The sequence below is a fragment of the Bombina bombina genome, chromosome 2, assembly GCF_027579735.1.
Source record: "Bombina bombina isolate aBomBom1 chromosome 2, aBomBom1.pri, whole genome shotgun sequence".
NCBI classification, from domain to species: domain Eukaryota; kingdom Metazoa; phylum Chordata; class Amphibia; order Anura; family Bombinatoridae; genus Bombina; species Bombina bombina.
In genome coordinates, this window is record NC_069500.1 from 447,210,612 (window position 1) to 447,235,753 (window position 25,142).

General features: G+C 40.4%; 1 protein-coding gene across 1 annotated transcript in view; it reads left to right on the plus strand.

The window, feature by feature from the left end:
* The window catches only part of PITPNB (phosphatidylinositol transfer protein beta), a gene marked incomplete in the record, with an annotated part of 520,198 nt that overhangs the window by 16,181 nt on the left and 478,875 nt on the right, over nucleotides 1–25,142 (plus strand). Inside the window, 2 exon segments of the mRNA XM_053702082.1 lie at nucleotides 17,964–17,994; nucleotides 19,203–19,348. Of these exon segments, the coding sequence (XP_053558057.1) occupies nucleotides 17,964–17,994; nucleotides 19,203–19,348 (177 nt within the window).

The following is a 25,142-nucleotide window of genomic DNA, read 5'->3' on the forward strand; positions in this document are numbered from 1 at the left end:
ACAGTGTTAGACAAGTGCAGCCAAAATCTAGAAAAGGTTGCTTCAAAAGTAGACAAAAAGAATGGTTTTTACCTCTCAATATAGTGCCCATGGTAATCGAATAGCCAAAATAATAAACAAACATTGGCCTATCCTAAAACAATGCAATATTCAGGTTAAGGAATTTCAAGAACGACCAATCATTACATATAAGAGTTACAAATTTTAAGGGACCATTTTATCAGGTCTGATATAGGCCCTACCAAGCAGAAAGTGCAAAGATTTCTAGGCAAAACAAACCTAGGTTGCTATCCTTGCTTAGGATGTATGAGCTGTAGCTCAATAATTAAAGGGAAATAATTTCTTTACCCCAGAAGTGGTTACAAATTAGAAATGAGGAATATTTTTGCATCTGAGACTACATATGCAATTTATTTAACAAAATGTCCATGTTCCCTCATTTATATTGGAGAGACTGTGAGAAAAGTCAGAGACAGAATGAGTCAACACCGCTCCAATATTAGATGTGGGGATAAGGATGCCCCAGTAGCACACCACTTCTTACAAAAGGGACACAACATAAGCCAATTGAGATGGCAAGTAATTGATTACGTAGGCCCTCAGAGAAAGGGAGATGACCGTGAGAAACTCCTAAAACAGAAAAAAATGTACTGGATAAATAGATTGGGGACAATGGTCCCAAATGGACTAAACAGGGATTTTGACTGGTCAATATTTTGGTAACGTGTATAGCCAATAGTACAATGGAGCAAATAGTATATTATTTAACCTGCCAGGTCAGTGGTATTGCATCAAGTTATTAATGTTTAAATAGAAATGCTAGAAACACAAGAAAAAAAGAGCGCAACCACGACTCAAGGTAAAAGATTATTTTACCTTGAGTCGTGATTGTGCTCTTTTTTTTTTTTTCTTGTGTTTCTAGTATTTCGCAGCCTGAACACTCCTTAGTGTTCAGTGAATTGAGAAGCTGCACCATTGACCAAACAGAGCGGGAGCGTTTTTTAACTGCTAGAAGCCAAGATCTTACAAGCATATCTATTAAGCAAATCTATCATACTCCCGGAGTCACAGAAGCTAACTACGGTCAGTGTATGTTTTGGGTTATATCCCCAATACAAACCTTAAATAGTAATTACCAGTATATAATAAGCATTGTCATTATTATTATTATTATTATTATTATTATTATTATTATTATTATTATTATTATTATTATTATTATTATATGCTCATGATTACCATATCTTGAACATTTCAGAATATCAGTGAATTCGAATTAATGTATGGTTGTATACTACTCTTTTAATTGATTAGAATATACTTTTTAACTATACATACATAGTATTTTCAAGTTAGAGTAGCTTGTTTTTGGTTAAAAAGAAATGCGATGAAATTAAAATTAAAGTTGTAAATGAAATATAGTTTTCTTTTGCATGATGTACCATGGATTCATCCTAACTTGTGGGATATTGTCCTTCCTGACAGGAGAGCACCACAGCAGAGCTGTCTATATAGCTCCCCCCTTAACGCCACCCCACAGTCATTCTCTTTGCTGGCTCTAAGCAGGAAGAGTAAAGAGAAGAGGTGTTAAACTGTTAGTTTTATTTTATCTTCAATCAAGTGTTTGTTAATTTTAAATGGTACCGGTGTTGTACTATTTACTCTCAGGCAGGACATAGATGAAGATTTCTGCCTGGAGGATGATGATCTTAGCATTTGTAACTAAGGTCCACTGCTGTTCCCACAGAAGCTGAGGAGTACAGGAAAACAGTGTAGGAACAGTTTCAAGCTATACAGCAATGAGGTATGTTCAGTCATATATTTTCTGCAGAGACTGTGTTAACTCAGAAAGGCTGACTGTGTCCCTATTAGGGGAAGGGTAAGCAGTAATCCTAGTGTTATCAGAGGTTTTTACTAGCTTGCATAAAGGGCACTCAGTTTGTTATGTGAATTTGGAACAAACGTTTTTGTGTCTGGGAGTAACGTTTTCTGTTTTATGTGACATTTGCTTGAGGGTTCTTTGGGGTTGTTTATAACCCACATGGCTTTCAGGCAGGGTTTGTTAGTTTTGTGTAGGCCCCAGCAACATCGAATGAGGTGGGCGGGCCTGCATTTACAAGCAGCAAGCAACTTCTCCTGAGGTCCTGATAGTCTTCTGAGGGACTAATTGAAGCTTTAACCCCATATTATCGCTTCCTAAGGGCAGGTAGGGCCACAGCAGAGCTGTGGCAAGGTGCTATAAGGGTTTTTTAACCGGTTTTAGACATATTTCAATCCGTTTTTTTAATTTTGGGGTCTATTGCTTATTAACTTGTGGTGCAATCCTTCTAAAGCTTAGTGGGTACACTGTTAAAATTTCAGAAAAGTTTAAGCAATTTTAACCTGTTTTGCAGTTTGTGTATGCCTTTTTTTTTCTCTTAAAGGCACAGTACCGTTTTTGCAAATTGTGTTTTTTTTCATTGAATAAAGTGTTTTCCAAGCTTGCTTGCTTTATTACTAGTCTGTTAAACATGTCTGACACTGAGGAAACTCATTGTTCAATTTGTTTAGAAGCCATTGTGGAACCCCCTCTTAGAATGTGTCCCACTTGTACTGATATGTCTATAAATTGCAAACAGCATATTTTGACTTCTAAAAGTTTGGCATTAGATGATTCTCAGACAGAAGGAAATCAGGTTTTGCCATCTAGTTCTCCCCAAGTGTCACAACCAGTAATGCCCGCACAAGCGACGCCAAGTACTTCTAGTGCGTCTAATTCTTTCACCTGGCAAGATATGGCTTCAGTTATGAATACTACCCTCACAGAGGTTTTATATAAGCTGCCTGGGTTGCAAGGGAAGCGCAGTAGCTCTGGGTTAAGAACAAATGCTGAGCCTTCTGACGCTTTAGTAGCCGTATCCGATATTCCCTCACAATGTTCTGAAGTAGGGATGAGGGATTTGCTGTCTGAGGGAGAGATTTCTGATTCAGGAAAGATGTTCTCTCAGACAGATTCAGATATGACGGCATTTAAATTTAAGCTAGAGCACCTTCGCTTATTGTTCAGGGAGGTTTTAGCTACTCTGGATGATTGTGACCCTATTGTAGTTCCAGAGAAATTGTGTAAAATGGACAAATATTTAGCGGTTCCTGTTTACACTGATGTGTTTCCGGTCCCTAAGATGATTTCGGACATTGTTACTAAGGAGTGGGATAAACCAGGTATTCCGTTCTCTCCCCCTCCTGTTTTTAAGAAAATGTTTCCCATTTCTGACACCATAAAGGACTCATAGCAGACTGTCCCTAAGGTGGAGGGAGCTATTTCTACCCTGGCTAAGCGTACAACTATACCTATTGAAGACAGTTGTGCTTTCATTGATCCTATGGATAAAAAATTAGAGGGTATCCTAAAGAAATTTTTTGTTAATGAAGGTTTTCTTCTTCAACCTATAGCATGCATTGTTCCTGTAACCACTGCAGCTGCCTTTTGGTTTGAGGCTCTTCAGATGGAGACCCCACTAGACGATATTTTGGACAGAATTAAAGCTCTTAAGTTGGCTAATTCTTTTATTACAGACGCCGCTTTTCATCTTGCTAAATTAGCGGCTAAGAATTCAGGTTTTGCCATTTTAGCGCGTAGAGCGTTATGGCTTAAGTCCTGGTCAGCTGATGTGTCATCTAAATCTAAGCTTTTGTCCATCCCTTTCAAAGGTAAGACCCTATTCGGGCCTGCATTGAAAGAGATTATTTCAGACATTACTGGAGGGAAGGGTCATACCCTCCCTCAGGATAAGTCAAATAAGACAAGGACCAAACAAAATAATTTTCGTTCCTTTCGAAACTTCAAGTGTGGTCCCTCTACCTCTTCCCCTGCTGCAAAGCAAGAGGGGAACTTTGCTCAATCCAAGCCAACCTGGAGACCTAATCAGGCTTTGAACAAGGGTAAACAGGCCAAAAAGCCTGCTGCTGCTACTAAGTCAGCATGAAGGGGTAGCCCCCGATCCGGGACCGGATCTAGTAGGGGACAGACTCTCTCTCTTTGCTCAGGCCTGGGCAAGAGACGTTCAGGATTCCTGGGCAGTAGAAATTGTAACCCAGGGATACCTTCTAGATTTCAAGGACTCCCCTCCAAGGGGGAGGTTCCATCTTTCTCAATTGTCTGTAAACCCGACAAAAAGAGAGGCATTCTTACGCTGTGTAGAAGACCTTTTTACCATGGGAGTGATCTGCCCAGTTCCAAAAGCAGAACAGGGGCAAGGGTTCTACTCCAATCTGTTTATAGTTCCCAAAAAGGAGGGAACCTTCAGACCAATTCTGGATCTCAAGATCCTAAACTAATTCCTAAGTGTTCCATCTTTCAAGATGGAGACCATTCGGACTATCTTACCGTTGATCCAGGAGGGTCAATATATTACCACCGTGAACTTAAAGGATGCGTATCTGCACATTCCTATCCACAAAGATCATCACCAGTTCCTCAGGTTCGCCTTTCTGGACAAGCATTATCAGTTTGTGGCTCTTCCTTTCGGGTTGGCCACAGCGCCGCAAATCTTCACGAAGGTGCTAGGGTCCCTTCTGGCGGTTCTAAGGCCACGGGGCATAGCAGTGGCGCCTTATCTAGACGGCATTCTAATTCAAGCGTCGTCCTTCCAACTAGCCAAGTCTCACACAGACTTAGTGTTGGTCTTTCTAAGGTCTCACGGGTGGAAAGTGAACGTAAAAGAGTTCTTTTCCCCCCTCACAAAAGTTTCATTTCTAGGGACTCTGATAGACTCGGTGGACATGAAAATATTTCTGACGGAGGTCAGGAAATCAAGGATTTTGTCCACCTGCCGAGCTCTTCATTCCATTCCTCGGCCGTCAGTGGCTCAGTGTATGGAGGTAATCGGACTAATGGTAGCGGCACTGGACATAGTTCCGTTTGCTCGCTTGCATCTCAGACCACTTCAACTATGCATGCTCAAACAGTGGAATGGGGATTATGTGGATTTATCTCCTCAGATAAATCTGGATCAAGAGACCAGAGACTCTCTAATTTGGTGGTTGTCACAGGATCATCTGTCCCAGGGAATGTGTTTCCGCAGGCCAGAATGGGTTATAGTGACGATAGACGCCAGTCTTCTGGGCTGGGGTGCAGTCTGAAATTCCCTGAAAGCTCAGGGTTTGTGGACTCTGGAGGAGGCTCTCCTACCGATAAATATTCTGGAATTAAGAGCGATATTCAATGCTCTCCAGGCATGGCCTCAGCTGGTTTTGGCCAGATTCATCAGGTTTCAGTCGGACAACATCACGACTGTGGCTTATATCAATCATCAGGGCGGAACAAAGAGTTCCTTAGCGATGATAAAGGTCTCAAGGATAATCCAATGGGCAGAGGCTCACTCTTGCCATCTGTCAGCGATCTATATCCCAGGTTTAGAGAACTGGGAGGCAGATTTTCTAAGTCGTCAGACTTTTCATCCGGGGGAGTGGGAACTCCATCCGGAGGTGTTTGCTCAGCTGGTTCGGCTATGGGGCACACCAGAGTTAGATCTGATGGCGTCTCGTCAGAATGCCAAACTTCCTCGTTACGGCTCCAGGTCAAGGGATCCTCAGGCTGTACTGATAGATGCTCTAGCAGTACCCTGGTCGTTCAATCTGGCTTATGTGTTTTCAGCTTTCCCTCTCCTTCCACGTCTGATTGTCAGAATTAAACAGGAGAGAGCATCAGTGATTTTGATAGTGCCTGCGTGGCCATGCAGGACTTGGTATGCAGACCTGGTGAACATGTCATCCCTTCCACCATGGTCTCTGCCATTGAGACAGGACCTTCTGATTCAAGGTCCATTCAAGCATCCAAATCTAATTTCTCTGCAACTGACTGCTTGGAGATTGAACGCTTGATTCTATCAAAGCGGAGTTTCTTTGAGTCAGTCATAAATACCTTGATTCAGGCTCGAAAGCCTGTTACCAGGAAAATTTATCATAAAATATGGCGTAAATATCTTTTTTGGTGCAAATCCAAAGGCTTCTCCTGGAGTAAAATCAGGATTCCTAGGATTTTGTCTTTTTTCTTCAAGAGGGATTGGAGAAAGGATTATCAGCTAGTTCCCTAGAGGTCAGATATCTGCTCTGTCTATTTTGTTGCACAAGCGTCTGGCAGATGTTCCAGACGTTCAGGTTAGAATTAAGCCTGTGTTTAAACCTATTGCTCCGCCATGGAGTCTATATTTAGTTCTTAGAGTTTTTCAGGGGGTTCCGTTTGAACCCATGCATTCCATAGATATTAAGCTTTTATCTTGGAAAGTTTTGTTCCTAGTTGCTATCTAGCTCGAAGAGTTTCTGAACTATCTGCATTACAATGTGACTCTCCTTATCTTGTGTTCCATGCTGATAAGGTGGTTTTGCGTACCAAGCCTGGGTTCCTACCTAAGTTTGTTACTAACAGGAATATCAATCAAGAAATTGTTGTTCCTTCTGTGTCCTAATCCTTCTTGTAAGAAGGAACGTCTGTTGCACAACTTGGACGTGGTTTGTGCTTTGAAATTTTATTTGCAGGCAACCAAAGATTTTCGTCAAAAATCTTCTTAGTTTGTTGTCTATTCTGGAAAGCGTAGGGGTCAAAAGGCTACGGCGACTTCTCTTTCCTTTTGGCTGAAAAGCATCATACGTTTGGCTTATGAGACTGCTGGACAGCAGCCTCCTGAAAGGATTACAGCTCATTCTACTAGAGCGGTAGCTTCCACATGGGCTTTTAAAAATGATGCTTCTGTTGAACAGATTTGTAAGGCTGCGACTTGGTCGTCGCTTCATACCTTTTCAAAATTTTATAAATTTCATACTTTTGCTTCTTCGGAGGCTATTTTTGGGGGAGAGGTTTTGCAAGCAGTGGTGCCTTCCGTTTAGGTTCCTGTCTTGTCCCTCCCCTCATCCGTGTCCTAAAGCTTTGGTATTGGTATCCCACAAGTTAGGATGAATCCGGGGACTCCGTACATCATGCAAAAGAAAACAAAATTTATGCTTACCTGATAAATTTCTTTCTTTTGCGATGTACCGAGTCCACGGCCCGCCCTGTCTATTCAAGACAGACAGTATTTTTTTATGTAAACTTCAGTCAACTCTGCACCTTATAGTTTCTCCTTTTCTTCCTTGGCCTTTGGTCAAATGACTGGGGAGGTGGAGTTAAGGGGGGAGCTATATAGACAGCTCTGTTTGCTACTTCCTGTCAGGAAGGACAATATCCCACAAGTTAGGATGAATCCGTGGACTCGGTACATCGCAAAAGAAACAAATTTATCAGGTAAGCATAAATTTTGTTTTTATTGTTTGTGTATAACATGTATTATGCCAAAAAATACAGCAGATGGCGCCAAACAGCCAGATTACGAGTTTTGCATTATGAGTGAAAAAGCATCGTTATGGCCCATAACGATGCTTTTTCCCTAGCGCTACTATTACAAGTCTTGTCGGAATAGCTGTACTGCACACTATTTTGGCCGTCACGCAACATCAGTACCGCACTTTTAAAAAAGTATTTTTTCAATGGGACTTCCATAGCGCCGGTATTACGATTTTGTCTGGGAGGCCAAAAAGTGAGTGGTACAGCCTAAAATGATAAGATCCATGACGACATCTAAAGTCAGTAGTTATGAGTTTTACGTTACAAAGCTGTACCATAAAACTCATAACTAAACTGCTATAAAGTACACTAACACCCATAAACTACCTACCCCTAAACTGTGGCCCTCCCGCATCGCAAACGCTAAAATAAAATTATTAACCCCATATCTTTAAAAATGTATTAACCCCTATTCCGGGCTTTCCGACATCGTCACCACTATAATAAAATTATAAACCCCTAAACCGCCGCCCTCCCGCATCAAAAACACTATTTAAATATTATTAACCCCTAATCTACCGTCTGCCCACTCCACCACTATAATAAACCTATTAACACTTAACCCTAACGTAAACCTAGCACCCCCTAACTTAAATATAATTAAAATAAATCTAAATAAAACTTAATATTAATAACTAACTAATTACTATTTAAAACTAAATACAAATTTACCTGTAAAATAAACCCTAAGCTAGCTACACTATAACTAATAGTTACATTGTATCTATCTTAGGTTTTATTTATATTTCACAGGTAAGTTTGTATTTATTTAAACTAGGTAGACTAGTTATTAAATAGTTATTAACTATTTACTAGCTACCTAGTTAAAATAAATACAAATTTACCTGTAAAATAAAACCTAACCTGCCTTACACTAAAACCTAACATTACAATAAAATTAAATAAATTAAATTAATAAAATACCGTTATCTAAAGTACAAAAAATACTAAATTACACAAAATAAAAAAAAAGAAATTATCAAAAATAAAAACGAATTACTCCTAATCTAATAGCCCTATCAAAATAAAACCCTAGCCTACACTAAACTGCCAATGGCCCTTAAAAGGGCCTTTTGCGGGACATTGCCCCAAAGAAATCCGCTCTTTTATTTGTAAAAACAAATATACAAACAACCCCCAACAGTAAAACCCACCACCCACACAACCAAACCCCCAAATAAAATCCTATCTAAATAAACCTAAGCTCCCCATTTCCCTGAAAATGGCATTTGGATGGGCATTGCCCTTAAAAAGGGATTTAGCTCTTTTACATTGCCCAAAACCCTAAGCTAAAAATAAAACCCACCCAATAAACCCTTAAATAAAACCTAACACTAACCCCCAACGATCCACTTACAGTTTTTGAAGACCCGACATCCATCCTCATCCAAGCGGGCAGAAGTCTTCATCCATCCGGCGCGGAGCGGGTCCATCTTCAAGACATCCGTCGCAGAGCATCCTCTTCTTCCGATGGCTGTTGAAGAATGAAATTTCCCTTTAAATGACATCATCCAAGATGGCGTCCCTTACATTCCAATTGGCTGATAGAATTCTAATTTAAAGTTAGGGGTGTTAGGGTTAGGATTATGTTAGGGTTAGATTTAGGGTTACGTTAGGGGTTAATATATTTATTTAGTGTTAGTGATGTTGGAGGCCAGAGGTGTAGGGGTTAATAACTTTAGTATAGTGGCGGCAACATTGGTGGTGGCATATTAGGGGTTAATAAGTGTAATGTAGGTGTCGACGATGTAGGGGGTGGCAGATTAGGGGTTTTTAGACCTAGGGTTTATGTTAGGTCGTTAGGTTTAAACATACATTTCTTTTTTTACCCCCATAGACATCAATGGGGCTGCGTTACGGAGCTTTACGCTCCACGATTGCAGGTGTTAGGCTTTTTTTCAGCCGGCTCTCCCCATTGATGTCTATAGGGAAATCGTGCACGAGCACGTCAAAACACTGCTTGTATTTGGGTGAAGCATGGATCTCAACACAACCATATCGCCCGCACAAGACGTTTTTTTGCAAAACTGTAATAGCAGCGCTATGAAAGGTGAGCGGTGAAAATAACTTGCAAGTTATTAGCGAGCCAGCCATAACGCAAAACTCGTAATCTGGCTGAGTGTGTTTAAAAGGGCATTTCAGTGTATTATTTGTATAGCATGAATAAGGAATATTGATTCCTAAACTTTGCTGGTCTTTTTTTGTCAAGAAATAAAGCCTTTTAAATGATCGTTTACTTTTGTGGATTGATGTTGGTGGAATAGGCAGTTTCCACAGTCTTCACGTGCACTTACTGGTTTCCAGCAGCTGTTCCATCAAAAGGACGTCACTTTATCGCTGCTAGAGTGATTACATTTGATAGAAACATTTTTAAAAAATCGAATATATTGCACAAATGATTTTAATTGCATTTAAGAAATACTTGTATATTGTATGTACAACTTACATTTCCTTTTTTTTTTTTCAAGTCCGAATTAACTTTTTATGATTCAGACAGAGCATGCAATTTAAAAAAAATAATAATATGAAAAAGTTTCCATTTATGTCTATTATCTATTATTTATGTCTGTTGGAGTAGGCTCATGAGCAGCAATGCACTGCTGGTGATTGGTGGCGGCACATATATGCCCCTTGGCATTGGCTCACTTGATGAGTTCAGCTAGCTCCCAGGAATGCATTGCTTCTTGACTCATCAGGTCAGCCAATGCCAAGAGGCATATATGTGCAGCCAAGGTAAAGTAGTTGGTGTGACTAATTATCTTTTAGGACTTTAAGTCTCTTAAAATAAGTCTAAAAAGTGGAATTAATATCTAATACACTCCTATAATTGGTATGCAAATAACATATTTAATCATAAATAGCAAAGGCTATATTTAATAAAAATACATATATTGACCCAGGTCAATAACATATAAAATGTCAACACATAAAAATACAAAAAAATAATTAAATTCCATTCAAACAATTATCTAAAATATTTGTAAAAAAAAATTCAAATTCCTTATACTTATAGAAAGCTTGATGTCCTTATGTCTTCCTAAAAAAACAAACAAACACCGGTGCAAGTATGTATTGTTAATGAAGGGAGACGTTCCATAAACATGGAACAAAAGTGTGTGCGGCAGCCACTTTTGTACTAGAGAATTTTATATATCAATTGTTCTATTCCTTTAACTGGTTCTGGTTATAACCGTCTTATCCCAAAGAATGCAAATATCGGTATTGCAAAAAGGCTTGACAGCGGAAATGCATAGCGGTAATGCAGTAACTTGTGCAGTAAATCATCTGAAGTCTGTCCCTTAAACCCTGCCATACTGAGAAGCAGGAAAGTAGACACATGCTCACTGAGAAATCAGTCTTGTCTTCCGGAAAAAGAGTGGCCGAAAAAATTACCGGCTTTTGGAAAGTGAACAAATACCATTAAATCTCTTAATTAAAAATACTTATATTGAAGGAAGTGAATCCAGAATATATATCACAAATAATGAGTCCCAAAGAAATCTCTAAATTAATATCCTTAAAAGAAAAGAGATAAAATTCATAGCAAAATACTGCACAAATAGTTGATATCTTCAATGGTAGCGGTGTAATATTGACATACTACAAAGCTTAAATCCAGCTCTGAGATTTTTGCATGTTTTTAGTCTCAAGACTCTTTTAAGAAAGCTGTACATGAGAAAAGTGAAATGTACGTTGGAGGATTAGGGATTGTGGAGAATGGAACTGTATAACAATTAAGGACTTTGCTATCCTTGTTGGTTCCCTTAAAGGGATAGTAAACCCCAAAATGTTCTTTTATGATTCAGATAGAACATAAAATTTTAAACAACTTTTTGAATTCTATTATCAAATTTTCTTCATTCTCTTGTTATCCATTGCTGAAGGGACAGCATTGCACTACTGACAGGAAGCTGAAAATATCGATTTAGCCAATCACAAGAAACAAATGTGTGCAGGCACCAATTAGCAGCAGCTCCCACTAGTGTAGTGCGTATTCATTTTTTAACAAGGGATACTGAGAGAACGAAGCACATTTGAAAATAGAAGTGAATTTAAAAGTGTCTTAAAAGGACATGCTCTATCTGAATCATGCAAGTTTAAAGGGACAGTCTACAGCAAAATTGTTATTGTTTGAAAAGATAGATAATCCCTTTATTACCAATTCCCTAGTTTTGCATTACCAACAGTTATATAAATACACTTTTTACCTCTGTGATCACCTTGTATCTAAGCCTCTGCAAACTGTCCCCTTATTTCAGTCCTTTTGACAGACTTGCAGTTTAGCTAATCAGAGCTTGCTCACTGGAACTCCACGTGCGTGAGCACAGCGTTATTTATATGACATACGTGAACTAACACCCTATAGTGGTGAAAAATTGTCCAAAAGCCCTGAGAGAAGAGGCGGCCTTCAAGGCCTTAGAAATTAGCATATGAACCTCCTAGGTTTAGCTTTCAACTAAGAATACCAAGAGAACAAAGCAAAATTGGTGAGAAAAGTAAATTGGAAAATTGTTTAAAATTACATTCTCGATCTGAATCATGAAAGTTTATTTTGGACTAGCCTGTCCCTTTTAATTTTGACTTTCCTATCCCTTTAATCTCCCTCACTAGTGCTTAACCCGGAGTGACTTGAAAAAAACCTTGTTGGTTTTTTTTAAAATTGTTTTAAGAAGTGTATACATTGTTTTGTTTCACACATTATTTTTAATAAAAGATTAGACAACATGCAAAAGTCTGGATTTTAGCTCTGTAGTATGTAAGTATTACACCACTACCAAGATATCACCTGTTTTTGCAGTATTATGCTATGAATTGCATATCTTTTCTTTTAAGGATTTTAATTTTAAAGATTACTTTGGAATTCTCACTATTTTTGAAATTTATATTATGGATTCACTTCCCGCATTATAAGTATTTTAAATTAAGGGATTTAAGGGTGTTATTTCACTTTTATATTACACACTTTTTTGAACCACAAATTCACTGTATTTTATTGTGTTAATTACTTTTTTTATTTTTATTTCGGGCTTTTGGAAAGTGCAATTCAACAGGCATTAGAGGTATTATAGTTTTCTTCTATAAGGTACGACGAGTCCACGGATTCATCCTTTACTTGTGGGATATTATCCTTCCTAACAGGAAGTGGCAAAGAGCACCACAGCAGAGCTGTCTATATAGCTCCACCCCCCAGTCATTCTCTTTGCCTACTCTAAGTACTAGGTAGGGTAAAGTGAAAGAGGTGATAACATATTAGTTTTTAATTTCTTCAAGCAAGAGTTTTTTGTTTTAAATGGTACCGGTGTGTACTATTTACTCTCAGGCAGCAGATGGATGAAGACTTCTGCCTGGAGGAAGATGATCTTAGCATTTGTAACTAAGATCCAGTGCTGTTTCCACAGAGGCTGAGGAGTGCAGGAAAATACAGTGTGAGGAACGTTTTCATACTATATAGCAGTGAGGTATGTTCAGTCATTTTTTCTGGAGAGACTGTGTATTTCAGAAAGGCTGACAGTATCCCCATGAGGGTAAGGGTAAGCAGTAATCCTAAGAGCTATAGAAGGGCATTACTAAGCTTGCATAAGGGGCTTATTACAAAAATGGTTGACACTAAGTTTTGAATGTTTGTGGGCAAACGTTTTATGAACTGGGAGTGCTGTTTACGTTTTGTGGGCAAGTTTATTGAGGGTACACTTGGCTTATTTTTTGGGTCTCAGAACCCACATGGCTAGTTTAAAACCGTTTTGGTACTGTTCTTTGAGGCTGTAGAGACATCGAGTGAGATGGGCGGGGCCTATTTTCGCGCCTCAGATGCGCAGTTATTTTTACTCTGCAGCAGCAAGCTCCAATTCCTGAGGGCCCTTGTGGTTGTTTTGGGCCAAATCGAAGCTTTAACCCCATATTTACTATCCCTGAGGGCAGGTAGGCGCCACAGCAGGGCTGTGGCAAGGTGCTGGGGGTGTTTTTTCCGGATTTAGGCAAGAAGCCCGCTGCTGCCACTGACAGCATGAAGGGGTAGCCCCCGATCCGGGACCGGATCTAGTGGGGGGCAGACTTTCTCTCTTTGCTCAGGCTTGGGCAAGAGACGTTCGGGACTCCTGGGCGTTAGAAATCGTAACCCAGGGGTATCTTCTAGATTTCAAGGATTCTCCTCCAAGGGGGAGTTTCCATCTTTCTCAATTGTCTGTAAACCAGACAAAAAGAGAGGCATTCTTACGCTGTGTAGAAGACCTATATACCATGGGAGTGATCTGTCCAGTTCCGAAAACAGAACAGGGGCAGAGGTTCTACTCCAATCTGTTTGTGGTTCCCAAAAAAGAGGGAACTTTCAGACCAATTTTAGATCTCAAGATCCTTAACAAATTCCTCAGAGTCCCATCCTTCAAGATGGAGACCATTCGGACTATTTTACCAATGATCCAGGAGGGTCAATATATGACCACCGTGGACTTAAAGTATGCTTATCTACACATCCCTATACACAAAGATCATCACCAGTTCCTCAGGTTCGCCTTTCTGGACAAGCATTACCAGTTTGTGGCTCTTCCCTTGCGGGTTGGCCACAGCTCCCAGAATTTTCACTGAGGTGCTAGGGTCCCTTCTGGCGGTTCTAAGGCCGCGGGGCATAGCTGTGGCGCCTTATCTGGACGATAGCTTAATTCAGGCGTCGACTTACCAACTAGCCAAGTCTCACACGGACATCGTGTTGGCTTTTCTAAGATCTCACGGGTGGAAAGTGAACGTAAAAAAAGAGTTCACTTATCCCTCTTACAAGAGTTCCATTCCTGGGAACTCTGATAGATTCGGTGGACATGAAAATTTTTCTGACGGAGGTCAGGAAATCAAAGATTTTAACCATCTGCCAAGCTCTTCATTCCATTCCTCGGCCGTCAGTGGCTCAGTGTATGAAGGTATTCAGACTAATGGTAGTGGCAATGGACATAGTTCCGTTTGCTCGCTTGCATCTCAGACCACTGCAACTATGCATGCTCAAGCAGTGGAATGGGGATTATGCAGATTTATCTCCTCAGATAAATCTGGATCAAGAGACCAGAGAATCTCTTCTTTGGTGGTTGTCACAGGATCATCTGTCCCAGGGAATGTGTTTCCGCAGGCCAGCATGGGTCATAGTGACGACAGACGCCAGCCTATTGGGCTGGGGTGCAGTGTGGAATTCCCTGAAAGCACAGGGTTTGTGGACTCAGGAGGAGGCTCTCCTCCCGATAAATATTCTAGAACTGAGAGTGATATTCAACACGCTTCGGGCGTGGCCTCAGCTGGCTTCGGCCAGATTCATAAGATTCCAGTCGGACAATATCATGACTGTAGCATATATCAATCATCAGGGGGGAACAAAGAGTTCTCTAGCGATGATAGAGGTTACCAAAATAATTAGATGGGCAGAGACTCACTCTTGCCATCTTTCAGCAATCTATAGCCCAGGAGTGGAGAACTGGGAAGCGGATTTTCTAAGTCGTCAGACTTTTCATCCGGGGGAATGGGAACTCCATCAGGAGGTGTTTGCACAATTGATTCAGCAATGGGGCACACCAGAATTGGATCTGATGGCGTCTCGTCGGAACGCCAAACTTAGTTGTTACGGGTCCAGGTCAAGGGATTCTCAGGCAGTACTGATAGATGCTCTAGCAGTACCCTGGTCGTTCAACCTGGCTTATTTGTTTCCACCTTTTCCTCTCCTTCCTCTTTTGATTGCCAGAATCAAACAGGAGAGAGCTTCAGTGATTTTGATAGCACCTGCGTGGCAACGCAGGACTTGGTATGCAGACCTGGTGGACATGTCATCTCTTCCACCATGGACTCTGCCTCTGAGACAGGACCTTCTGATTCAAGGTCCGTTCCAACATCCAAATCTAGTTTCTCTGCGGCTGACTGCTTGAAGATTGAACGCTTGATTTTATCCAAGCGGGGTTTCTTTGAGTCGGTCATAGATACCTTGATTCAGGCTCGAAAGCCTGTCACTAGGAAACGTTATCATAAGATATGGCGTAAATATCTTTATTGGTGCGAATCCAAAGGCTACTCATGGAGTAAGATCAGGATTCCTAGGATTTTGTCCTTTCTCCAGGAAGGATTGGAGAAGGGGCTATCAGCTAGTTCCTTAAAGGGACAGATATCTGCTTTATCAATTCTACTGCACAAGCGTTTGGCAGATGTTCCAGACGTTCAGTCGTTCTGTCAGGCTTTAGTTAGAATCAAGCCTGTGTTTAAACCTGTTGCTCCGCCATGGAGTTTGAATTTAGTTCTTAAAGTTCTTCAAGGGGTTCCGTTTGAACCTATGCATTCCATAGATATTAAGCTTCTATCTTGGAAAGTTCTGTTTTTAGTTGCTATCTCTTCGGCTCGAAGAGTTTCTGAATTATCTGCATTGCAATTCGACTCGCCTTATCTTGTTTTCCATGCTGATAAGGTGGTTTTGCGTACCAAACCTGGATTCCTTCCTAAGGTTGTTACTAATAGGAATATCAATCAGGAAATTGTTGTTCCTTCTCTGTGTCCTAATCCTTCCTCTAAGAAGGAGCGTCTGTTGCACAACTTGGACGTGATTTGTGCTTTGAAGTTTTACTTGCAAGCAACAAAAGATTTCCGTCAAACGTCTTTGTTTGTTGTCTATTCTGGAAAACGTAGAGGTCAAAAAGCTACGGCTACCTCCTTTCATTTTGGCTGAAAAGCATCATCCGTTTGGCATACGAGACTGCTGGACAGCAGCCTCCTGAAGGGATTACAGCTCACTCTACTAGAGCGGTGGCTTCCACATGGGCTTTTAAAAATGATTCTTCTGTGGAACAAATTTGTAAGGCTGCGACTTGGTCTTCGCTTCATACCTTTTCCAAATTTTACAAATTTGATACTTTTGCTTCTTCGGAGGCTATTTTTGGGAGAAAAATTCTTCAAGCAGTGGTGCCTTCTGTTTATTCATCTGTCTTGTCCCTCCCGTTCATCCGTGTCCTGTAGCTTTGGTATTGTATCCCACAAGTAAAGGATGAATCAGTGGACTCGTCGTACCTTATAGAAGAAAAGTAAATTTATGCTTACCTGCTAAATTAATTTCTTCTATGGTACGACGAGTCCACGGCCCGCCCTGTCATTTTAAGACCGATTATATTTTTTGATTTAAACTTGTCACCTCTGCACATTGTAGTTTCTCCTTTTTCTTCATGTACCTTCGGTCGAATGACTGGGGGGAGGAGCTATATAGACAGCTCTGCTGTGGTGCTCTTTGCCACTTCCTGTTAGGAATGATAATATCCCACAAGTAAAGGATGAATCCGTGGACTCGTCGTACCATAGAAGAAATTACTTTATCAGGTAAGCATAAATTTACTTTTTACAAGGGAGCAGACTTTTTGCAATACTGGTATTTGCACAATTTGGGATAAGATAGTTATAACCAGAGCCAATGAAAGAAATATAAAAAAACTGATATATAATATTTGATAGTACATAAGTGGCTACCGCACACACTTATTGAAGGAGACGTTCCATAAACTATTATTAATACTAATTTACTTGCACCTGTGTTTTTTTTTTTTTTTAAAAGAAGAAGACATAAGGACACCAAGCTATGTATAAAGAACTTGAAAAGTGTTTTAGATGGAATTTAATTAATGTTTTGTATTTTTATGTGTTGAAATTTTATAAGACCCGGGTCAATATATGTTTTGTATTAAATATATCCTTTGTTATTTATGATTACTCCTTTCCCGCCGGGAAATCACGTTGAAATCATGCGATCGTTAATGCAATCGTGTGATTTTAATAATGGTATGGGGTCAGGGGGGAGTGCCTACGATGCTAAGCACGCCTTCCAGCCCGCAATCCCATTTACCAAGCTGCTATGGCTTCAGGACAGCCATATGGCTAGGGCGTTCCATGCCGTCCTAACGGTGCTGAAGCCCAGCGCAATTAGGACGGCATGGGAAGGGGTTAAATATGTTATTTGCATAGCAATTATTAATAGATGGGTTTTAGATACAAACCCCCCTTTTTAGACTTATTATTTTAAGAGATTACTTTACCTTTGCTCTACTCTTGCTACACCAGTTGTTTTGTTTGTTTTTTAAGTTTTTTTGGGTTATATTTATTGGTGAATAAGGGGAGTTATTTACCATTTATTATTTGACACTTTTTGTGAAAATTGAAGTTAACTTCCTGCTTTGAGAATATATGTGCAGCCACCACTTGCCAGCAAGCTCCCTGTAATGCATTGCTGTTCCTTAGCCGACTTGGGTTTTTAAAAAGAAAAAAAAGAAAACCAAGAGACTGAAGCAAGTAAATTGGATAGTTACATAAAATTGCATTTTAAATCATGAAAGTTTAATTTTGACCTTACTGTTCCCGCATTATTTGCATTATAAGCGTAAAGTATTTAGTGGCCATGTAGGGGGCTCAGATACAAAGATTTACTGTTCACTGTGTATGTATGTATACCCGTGTGTGTTTTGTGAATATATATTCATTCACATTTAATTGTAAGCTTATACATATATATTAAAATGTTGGTAACAAAATGTATACATGCGATATCCAACTGCTCAATTCAAATCTAATGTCCAAATTTGCTTTCTCAAGTCATTTTTTTTTCTTTCAGCCGTGTAGTTTTGCCGTGTTCTGTAGAAGAGGTATGTATAAAAAATGTCCTATATCTCCTTTTACTCTCTCTGATAAATATTCTCAATACGTTACTATTGCTTTGAGAAATGTGTGGCATTTGAATACTGTTCTCATTTTTAACCCTTTGAGTGCTAAGCACTTTGTTTTTTTTTTTCTTTTTAGATCCCCAATACTTATACCATTAGAAAGGTTAGGCGGCTACCTTTCCAACGGTGGGTCTTGGGGGTCTGTAGCTGCTTAGATGCCTGAGATACAGGCTTCTAAACAGCATGTCCCATTTCCCTATACTGTCTATTGTATTTTTTAAATAAAATTGCGCAGTAACATCATCACGTCATTGCACGTGACGTCATTGTGCGTGACGTCACCACACACAACGTGAACCCCGGCGATGCCTGTCACTATGCAGGGCTGATCACCGGGGTAGGAACGGGTGGGAGCCCCCAGATCTCCCTCAAGGTGGGAGAGTGTTAGCGACGGCTCTGAGCCGTTGTTGGCACCTGACTGAGACAATTTGCGACGGCTCAGATCAGTCATCAGCACTCACGGGGTTAAAAACATTTTGACTCTTTCAAAACATCATACATATGCATTGGGTTTTGTACCATCTCTGAGCTTTGATATCCAAATAATTTAAATGCTTAGGGCCTGATAATCAAAAACTCCCCAGCATGAAGAGAAAACATAAACTTTGAGGCTATTTTTTTGAGTATTATATTGCAATGTAGTTGCCTCTTTTTTTATATCCAGGACCATTCATAGTAAGATAAATAGCTCTCAAGCTAAATTTTTCCTTTCTAAAATTGAGGGACCTCACGGTATAGATGATACATCTTAGATAACCTTGCCAGAGCAGAGAGCTTTAGATAATCTGACCCAAAGAGATATCACATTTACTTTTTTTTCTCCACCCTGGAGAAAGAACTCTTTCCTTGAACCACCCCCATTTAACTAAATCTGTTTATAGCACCTCCTACTCTGAGGTCATGTGTAGGATAGATTAAATATGAATAAAATCTACATAACCAAAACGTCAGCATCATATTATGACTTTAAAAACCTACCAGACATCTATGATTTTGAGTGCATGAAATGCGTTTTTTCAACTGTTTCATTCCCATAAAGTCAATGTAGTAGGTATTTTAGATGTTAGTACATTGTTTCTCTAGTAAAATAAAAACAAACAATAAACCTCTTATTTGTTTTTTTTATTTAGTACCAAGTTGGGCAGCTTTATTCTGTGGCGGAAGCCAGCAAGAATGAAACTGGAGGTGGCGAAGGAATTGAAGTCTTAAAAAATGAACCATATGAAAAGGACGGGGAAAAAGGGCAATATACACACAAAATATATCATTTAAAGAGGTGAGTGCTTGTTGAAGATATCCATAATATAGTTTTACATCATAATTCTTTTAAAGAGAACAGTTTTTCAAAATTTATTCCATGGAACACAAGTGTTCTGTCCTGTAATAGAATTGCCATTAGTTTCCCCTCTGCTGAAAGTGTTGTACATGGAGAGAAAAGGTACCAGCTGCATATGCATAGTCCTTGCCATCCGTTTAGGGTTTTGCTTGTTCATGGTTTGGCTCCAGGAAATGTACTTTTATGCTTTAGGAGTTGTGGGTTCCTTGGTAATAGTCCTGGGGTGCTGGAGTGCCGGCAGCGTTTTCTGAATCCATAAATGTTTCCATTCCTGAATTAACATAGGAAACCATAATATAGAATGAATGCTTCATTTATACTCGTGTTTTGTCAGCTGTAGTCGCACAGTGTTGGAAACAAAAGGTATACTTGTAGCATAAATTATGTATTTCAGTTTTGAATATTATATTAGGCAACTGTCATAATACGCTGTTATTGGCAGCACAAGTTGGTGACTTGTGCCATGGAATAAGGGAATTCACCAGTATGATACAAATACCCTTTGAAATCAGAATGAAAGAGTTTTAAGAATATATACATACAGATAAAGGCACTTTATATAAATAACCAAAATCCTCCTATTTCTTTCCTAAGATATGGTGAGTCCACGGCTTCATCAATTACTGTTGGGAATATCACTCCTGGCCAGCAGGAGGAGGCAAAGAACACCACAGTCAAACTGTTAAAGGGCCATGATACCCAAATGTTGAAACACTTGAAAGTAATGCAGCATAGCTGTAAAAAGCTGACTAGTAAATATCACCTGAACATCCCTATGTAAAAAAGAAAGATATTTTGCGTCAAAATGCAATTGACTTTAAGCAGAAAATCAGTATGTCTGTCTCAGGACAGGCAAGGGAGTGAGCTTCGCCCACACTCATTTTATTTCCCTATTCAGTTTAAGGAAGTTTACTATGAAGTCTCATGAGAGTTAAGTGAAATCTCATGAGATCACAGTAAAAAAGTTCATGACCTCAACACTGTTGATTTTTTTACATTTTTTACCTGAAGCTGGGCAGTAACTTAGATACATTTCTTTCATGTAATTAGCAAGAGTCCATGAGCTAGTGACGTATGGGATATACATTCCTACCAGGAGGGGCAACGTTTCCCAAACCTCAAAATGCCTACAAATACACCCCTCACCACACCCACAATTCAGGTGGTGAAGTAAGTTTGTGCTAGATTCTAGGTTGATATGCGCTTCGCAGCAGGCTGAAGCCCGGTTTTCCTCTCAGAGTGCAGTGAATGTCAGAGGGATGTGAAGAGAGTATTGCCTATTTGAATACAATGGTCTTCCTCTAGGGCAGTGTTTTTCAACCAGTGTGCCGTGGCACACTAGTGTGCCATGAGAGATCCTCAGGTGTGCCACGGCAGACTGACAACAGTGTGACATTTTTTAAACTTTGCTTGTTTTTTACTCCCAGTGCAGGGGTAGTTTGTAGGAGGCATGGCATAACAGCACAATACATACAGTATGTGTGTGTATGTGTATATATATATATATATATATATATATATATATATGCTGTGTTAGGCTACAATGTGTGATTTTTTTAAAATTTTGGGATAGTGGTGTGCCACAGAATTTTTTAATGTAAAAAAGTGTGCCACGGCAAAAAAAAAGGTTAAAAATCACTGCTCTAGGGGATCTATTTCATAGGTTCTCTGTTATCGGTCGTAGAGATTTCTTCTCCTACCTCCCTTTTCAGATCAACGATATACTCTTATATACCATTACCTCTACTGATTCTCGTTTCAGTACTGGTTTGGCTATCTACTATATGTAGATGAGTATCTTAGGGTAAGTAAGTCTTATTTTATTTATGACACTCTAAGCTATGGTTGGGCACTTTATATGTAAAGTTCTAAATATATGTTTTAAACTTATATTTGCCATGATTCAGGATAATCAGTATTCCTTCTTTCAGACTGTCAGTTTCATTATTTTGGGAAAATGCATATGAATAATTATTTTTTCTTACCTTAAAAATTTTCAATTGACTTTTTTTCCCTGCGGGCTGTTAGGCTTGCGGGGGCAGAAAATGCTTCAATTTATTGCGTCATTCTTGGTTCCGGCCCCATAGTTGACGCCGGAAGTTTGCACGTGGTTGCGTCATTTTTTGACGCATGTGTGTTAGACATTTTTTCTCTAACTTGGTGTATCCAGTCCACGGATTCATCCTTACTTGTGGGATATTTTCAATCCCTACAGGAAGTGAAAAAGAGAGCACACAGCAAAGCTGTCCATATAGCTCCCCTCAGGCTCCGCCCCCCCCAGTCATTCTCTTTGCCGCTTTAACAAGTAGCATCTCCACGGGAGGGTAAAGAGTTTGTGGTGTTAGATTTGTAGTTTTTATTTCTTCAATCAAGAGTTTATTTTAAAATAGTGCCGGTTTGTACTATTTACTCTGAGGCAGAAAGTGAAGAAGATTTCGGCTGAGAGGAAAAAGATTTTAGCATGTTGTAACTAAAATCCATTGCTGTTCCCACGCAGGACTGTTGAGTACCGGAGAACTTCAGTTGGGGGGAACAGTTTGCAGGCTTAACTGCTTAAGGTATGCTCAGTCATTTTTTTCTAACAAGACCTGATAATGCTAGAAGACTGACAGAAATCCCCATAAGGGAAGGTAAGCCATTTTCTGAGACGCAGTATAGAAGGATGGCTTCAGTTAAGGGCTTAAATACTGGTAGACACTGTGATGGGCTTAATCGATTACTTTATTAGTGTAATCTTATATTTGTTCAAGTGTTTGAAACGTTGGAAACACTTTTGGGGTTTTTATTACGCCTGGCATATTGTAAGACACCTAGTCTGACTCAGGAAGGCCCCATAACTCTGGAATGAAGAGGGAGGGGGCCTCATTTTCGCGCCTCAGTTGCGCAGTTGATTTGCAAGACAGCTTCATGCAGCTTCACGTGTAGAGTCCTGAGAGTGCAGGAGGACTTCAGGGAGGCTTATTTTTCTTCTACAAATAACCCAAAAGGAAGGTAGGGCCACAGCAAAGACTGTGGCACCGTGCTGTAGTGTGTTAAACCGGTTGTTTACTTCAATTTGCTCCGGTTTGGGCAATAAGGGGTTAATTGGTTTGAACATTTGTGTGCAATCATTTCAAAGCATTAGGATCATGTGGTGAAAATTTCATAAAGATCGGATGTTTTTGGTGATTTGGTAAAAAAAAGTGTGCTTTTTATTATTTAAAGATACAGTAACGTGTTTTCAAAAAGTGATTTTTTCTGTATTGTAGTGCTGTCTAAGTCTGTCCAACATGTCTGAGCCTTCAGATAGACCTTGTTCTTTATGTTTAAAAGCCATGGCGGTACCCCCATTGCATTTATGTTTAAAGTGTGCTAAAACATCTAAGCATTTTAAAGACCATCCAGTGACACTTCTAAATGTAGCCCAAGATGATTCCTTAACAGAGGGTAATGAGGATAGTCCTTCTTCCTCTCCCCATGTGTCGACACCAGTTACGCCTAGTACCTCTAGCGCATTGGCCCCTATTACTTTACAACAATTAGCAGCAGTAATGGATAATTCCCTTGCAGCATTTTTATCCAAACTGCCAGTTTTTCCAAAAAAGCGCGATAGCTCAGTTTTAAATACAGAGGATGAGCAATCAGAAGCTTTGGATGATTTATCTGTAGTACACTCACAAAACTCAGGAGTAGCAGTGAGGGACGGTCTGTCTGAGGGAGAAATTTCTGACACAGGAAAAATTTCTCAGCGGGCAGAGTCAGACGCGTGGCAGATGATCCCTAAGGTAGAGGGGGCTGTTTCAACACTTGCTAAGGGTACAACTATACCAATAGAGGACATTTGTGCTTTCAAAGATCCTATGGATAAAAAATTGGAAGGATTGCTGAAGAAAATTTTTGTTCAGCAAGGTTTTCTTTTTCAACCAATTGCCTGCATTTTTCCGGTAACTACTGCAGCGGCTTTTTGGTTCGAGGCCCTGGAGGAGTCGCTCCAGAGGGAGACTTCATACAATGAGGTCATGGATAGAATTCATGCTCTAAAGCTGGCTAATTCTTTTATCACTGATGCCGCTCTCCAATTAGCTAAGCTATCGGCGAAAAACTCAGGTTTTGCCATCATGGCGCGAAGAGCGCTTTGGCTCAAATCGTAGTCGGCAGATGTGTCGTCCAAAACGAAACTGTTAAATATTCCCTTCAAGGGGAAAACCCTATTCGGCCCAGAGCTGAAAGAAATTATTTCAGATATCACTGGAGGCAAGGGCCATGCCCTTCCACAAGATAGGCCGTTTAAGGCCAAAAACAAGGCTAATTTTCGCTCCTTTCGCAACTTCAGGAGCGGACTTGCTGCAACCTCTGCTGCCGCAAAGCAAGATAACGCTTCCCAGCCCAAAGCAACCTGGAAACCCTTGCAGGGCTGGAATAAGGGTAAACAGGCCAAGAAGCCTGCTCCTGCTCCCAAGACAGCATGAAGGGGTAGCCCCCGATCCGGGATCGGATCTGGTAGGGGGCAGACTTTCTCTCTTTGCTCAGGCTGGGCAAGAGACGTTCCGGATCCCTGGGCATTAGAAATAGTTGCTCAGGGGTACCTTCTAGAATTCAAAGATTCTCCCCCAAGAGGAAGGTTCCACATTTCTCGTTTGTCTTCAGACCAAACAAAGAAACAGGCGTTCTTACGCTGTGTAGAAGATCTTCTAAAAATGGGAGTGATACACCCAGTTCCAATTGCAGAACAAGGACTGGGCTTTTACTCAAACCTGTTCGTAGTTCCCAAAAAGGAAGGAACTTTCAGGCCAATCCTGGATCTAAAAATTCTAAACAAATTCCTCAGAGTTCCGTCTTTCAAGATGGAAACCATTCGGACAATCTTGCCGATGATCCAGGAAGGTCAATATATGACTACCGTGGATCTAAAGGATGTGTATCTACATATTCCTATCCACAAAGATCACCATCAGTTCCTAAGGTTCGCCTTTCTGGACAAACATTACCAGTTCGTGGCCCTTCCTTTCGGGTTGGCCACCGCTCCCAGAATTTTCACAAAGGTGCTAGGGTCCCTTCTAGCGGTACTAAGACCGCGGGGCATTGCAGTAGCACCTTACCTAGACGACATATTAATACAGGCGTCGTCTTGTCACAGAGCCAAGGCTCATACAGACATTGTTCTGGCCTTTCTAAGGTCTCACGAGTGGAAAGTGAACGTAGAAAAAAGTTCTCTGTCCCCGCTCACAAGGGTTCCCTTCCTGGGAACACTAATAGACTTGGTAGAAATGAAAATCTTTCTGACAGAGGTCAGGAAGTCAAAACTGTTGAATACTTGCCGAGCTCTTCATTCCATTCCTCGGCCTTCTGTGGCTTAGTGCATGGAGGTAATTGGTTTAATGGTTGCGGCAATGGACGTAGTCCCTTTTTGCCCGAATTCATCTCGGACCACTGCAACTGTGCATGCTCAAGCAGTGGAATGGGGATTATGCAGATTTGTCTCCTCAAATACAAATGGACCAGAAAACCAGATACTCTCTTCTCTGGTGGTTGTCTCAAGATCACCTGTCTCAGGGAATGAGTTTCCGCAGACCGGAGTGGATCATTGTCACGACCGATGCCAGCCTGTTAGGCTGGGGTGCGGTCTGGAACTCCCTGAAGGCTCAGGGTCTATGGTCTCGGGAAGAATCTCTTCTCCCGATAAACATTTTGGAGCTGAGAGCGATATTCAATACGCTCCAGGCGTGGCCTCAACTAGCGGAGGCCAAATTCATCA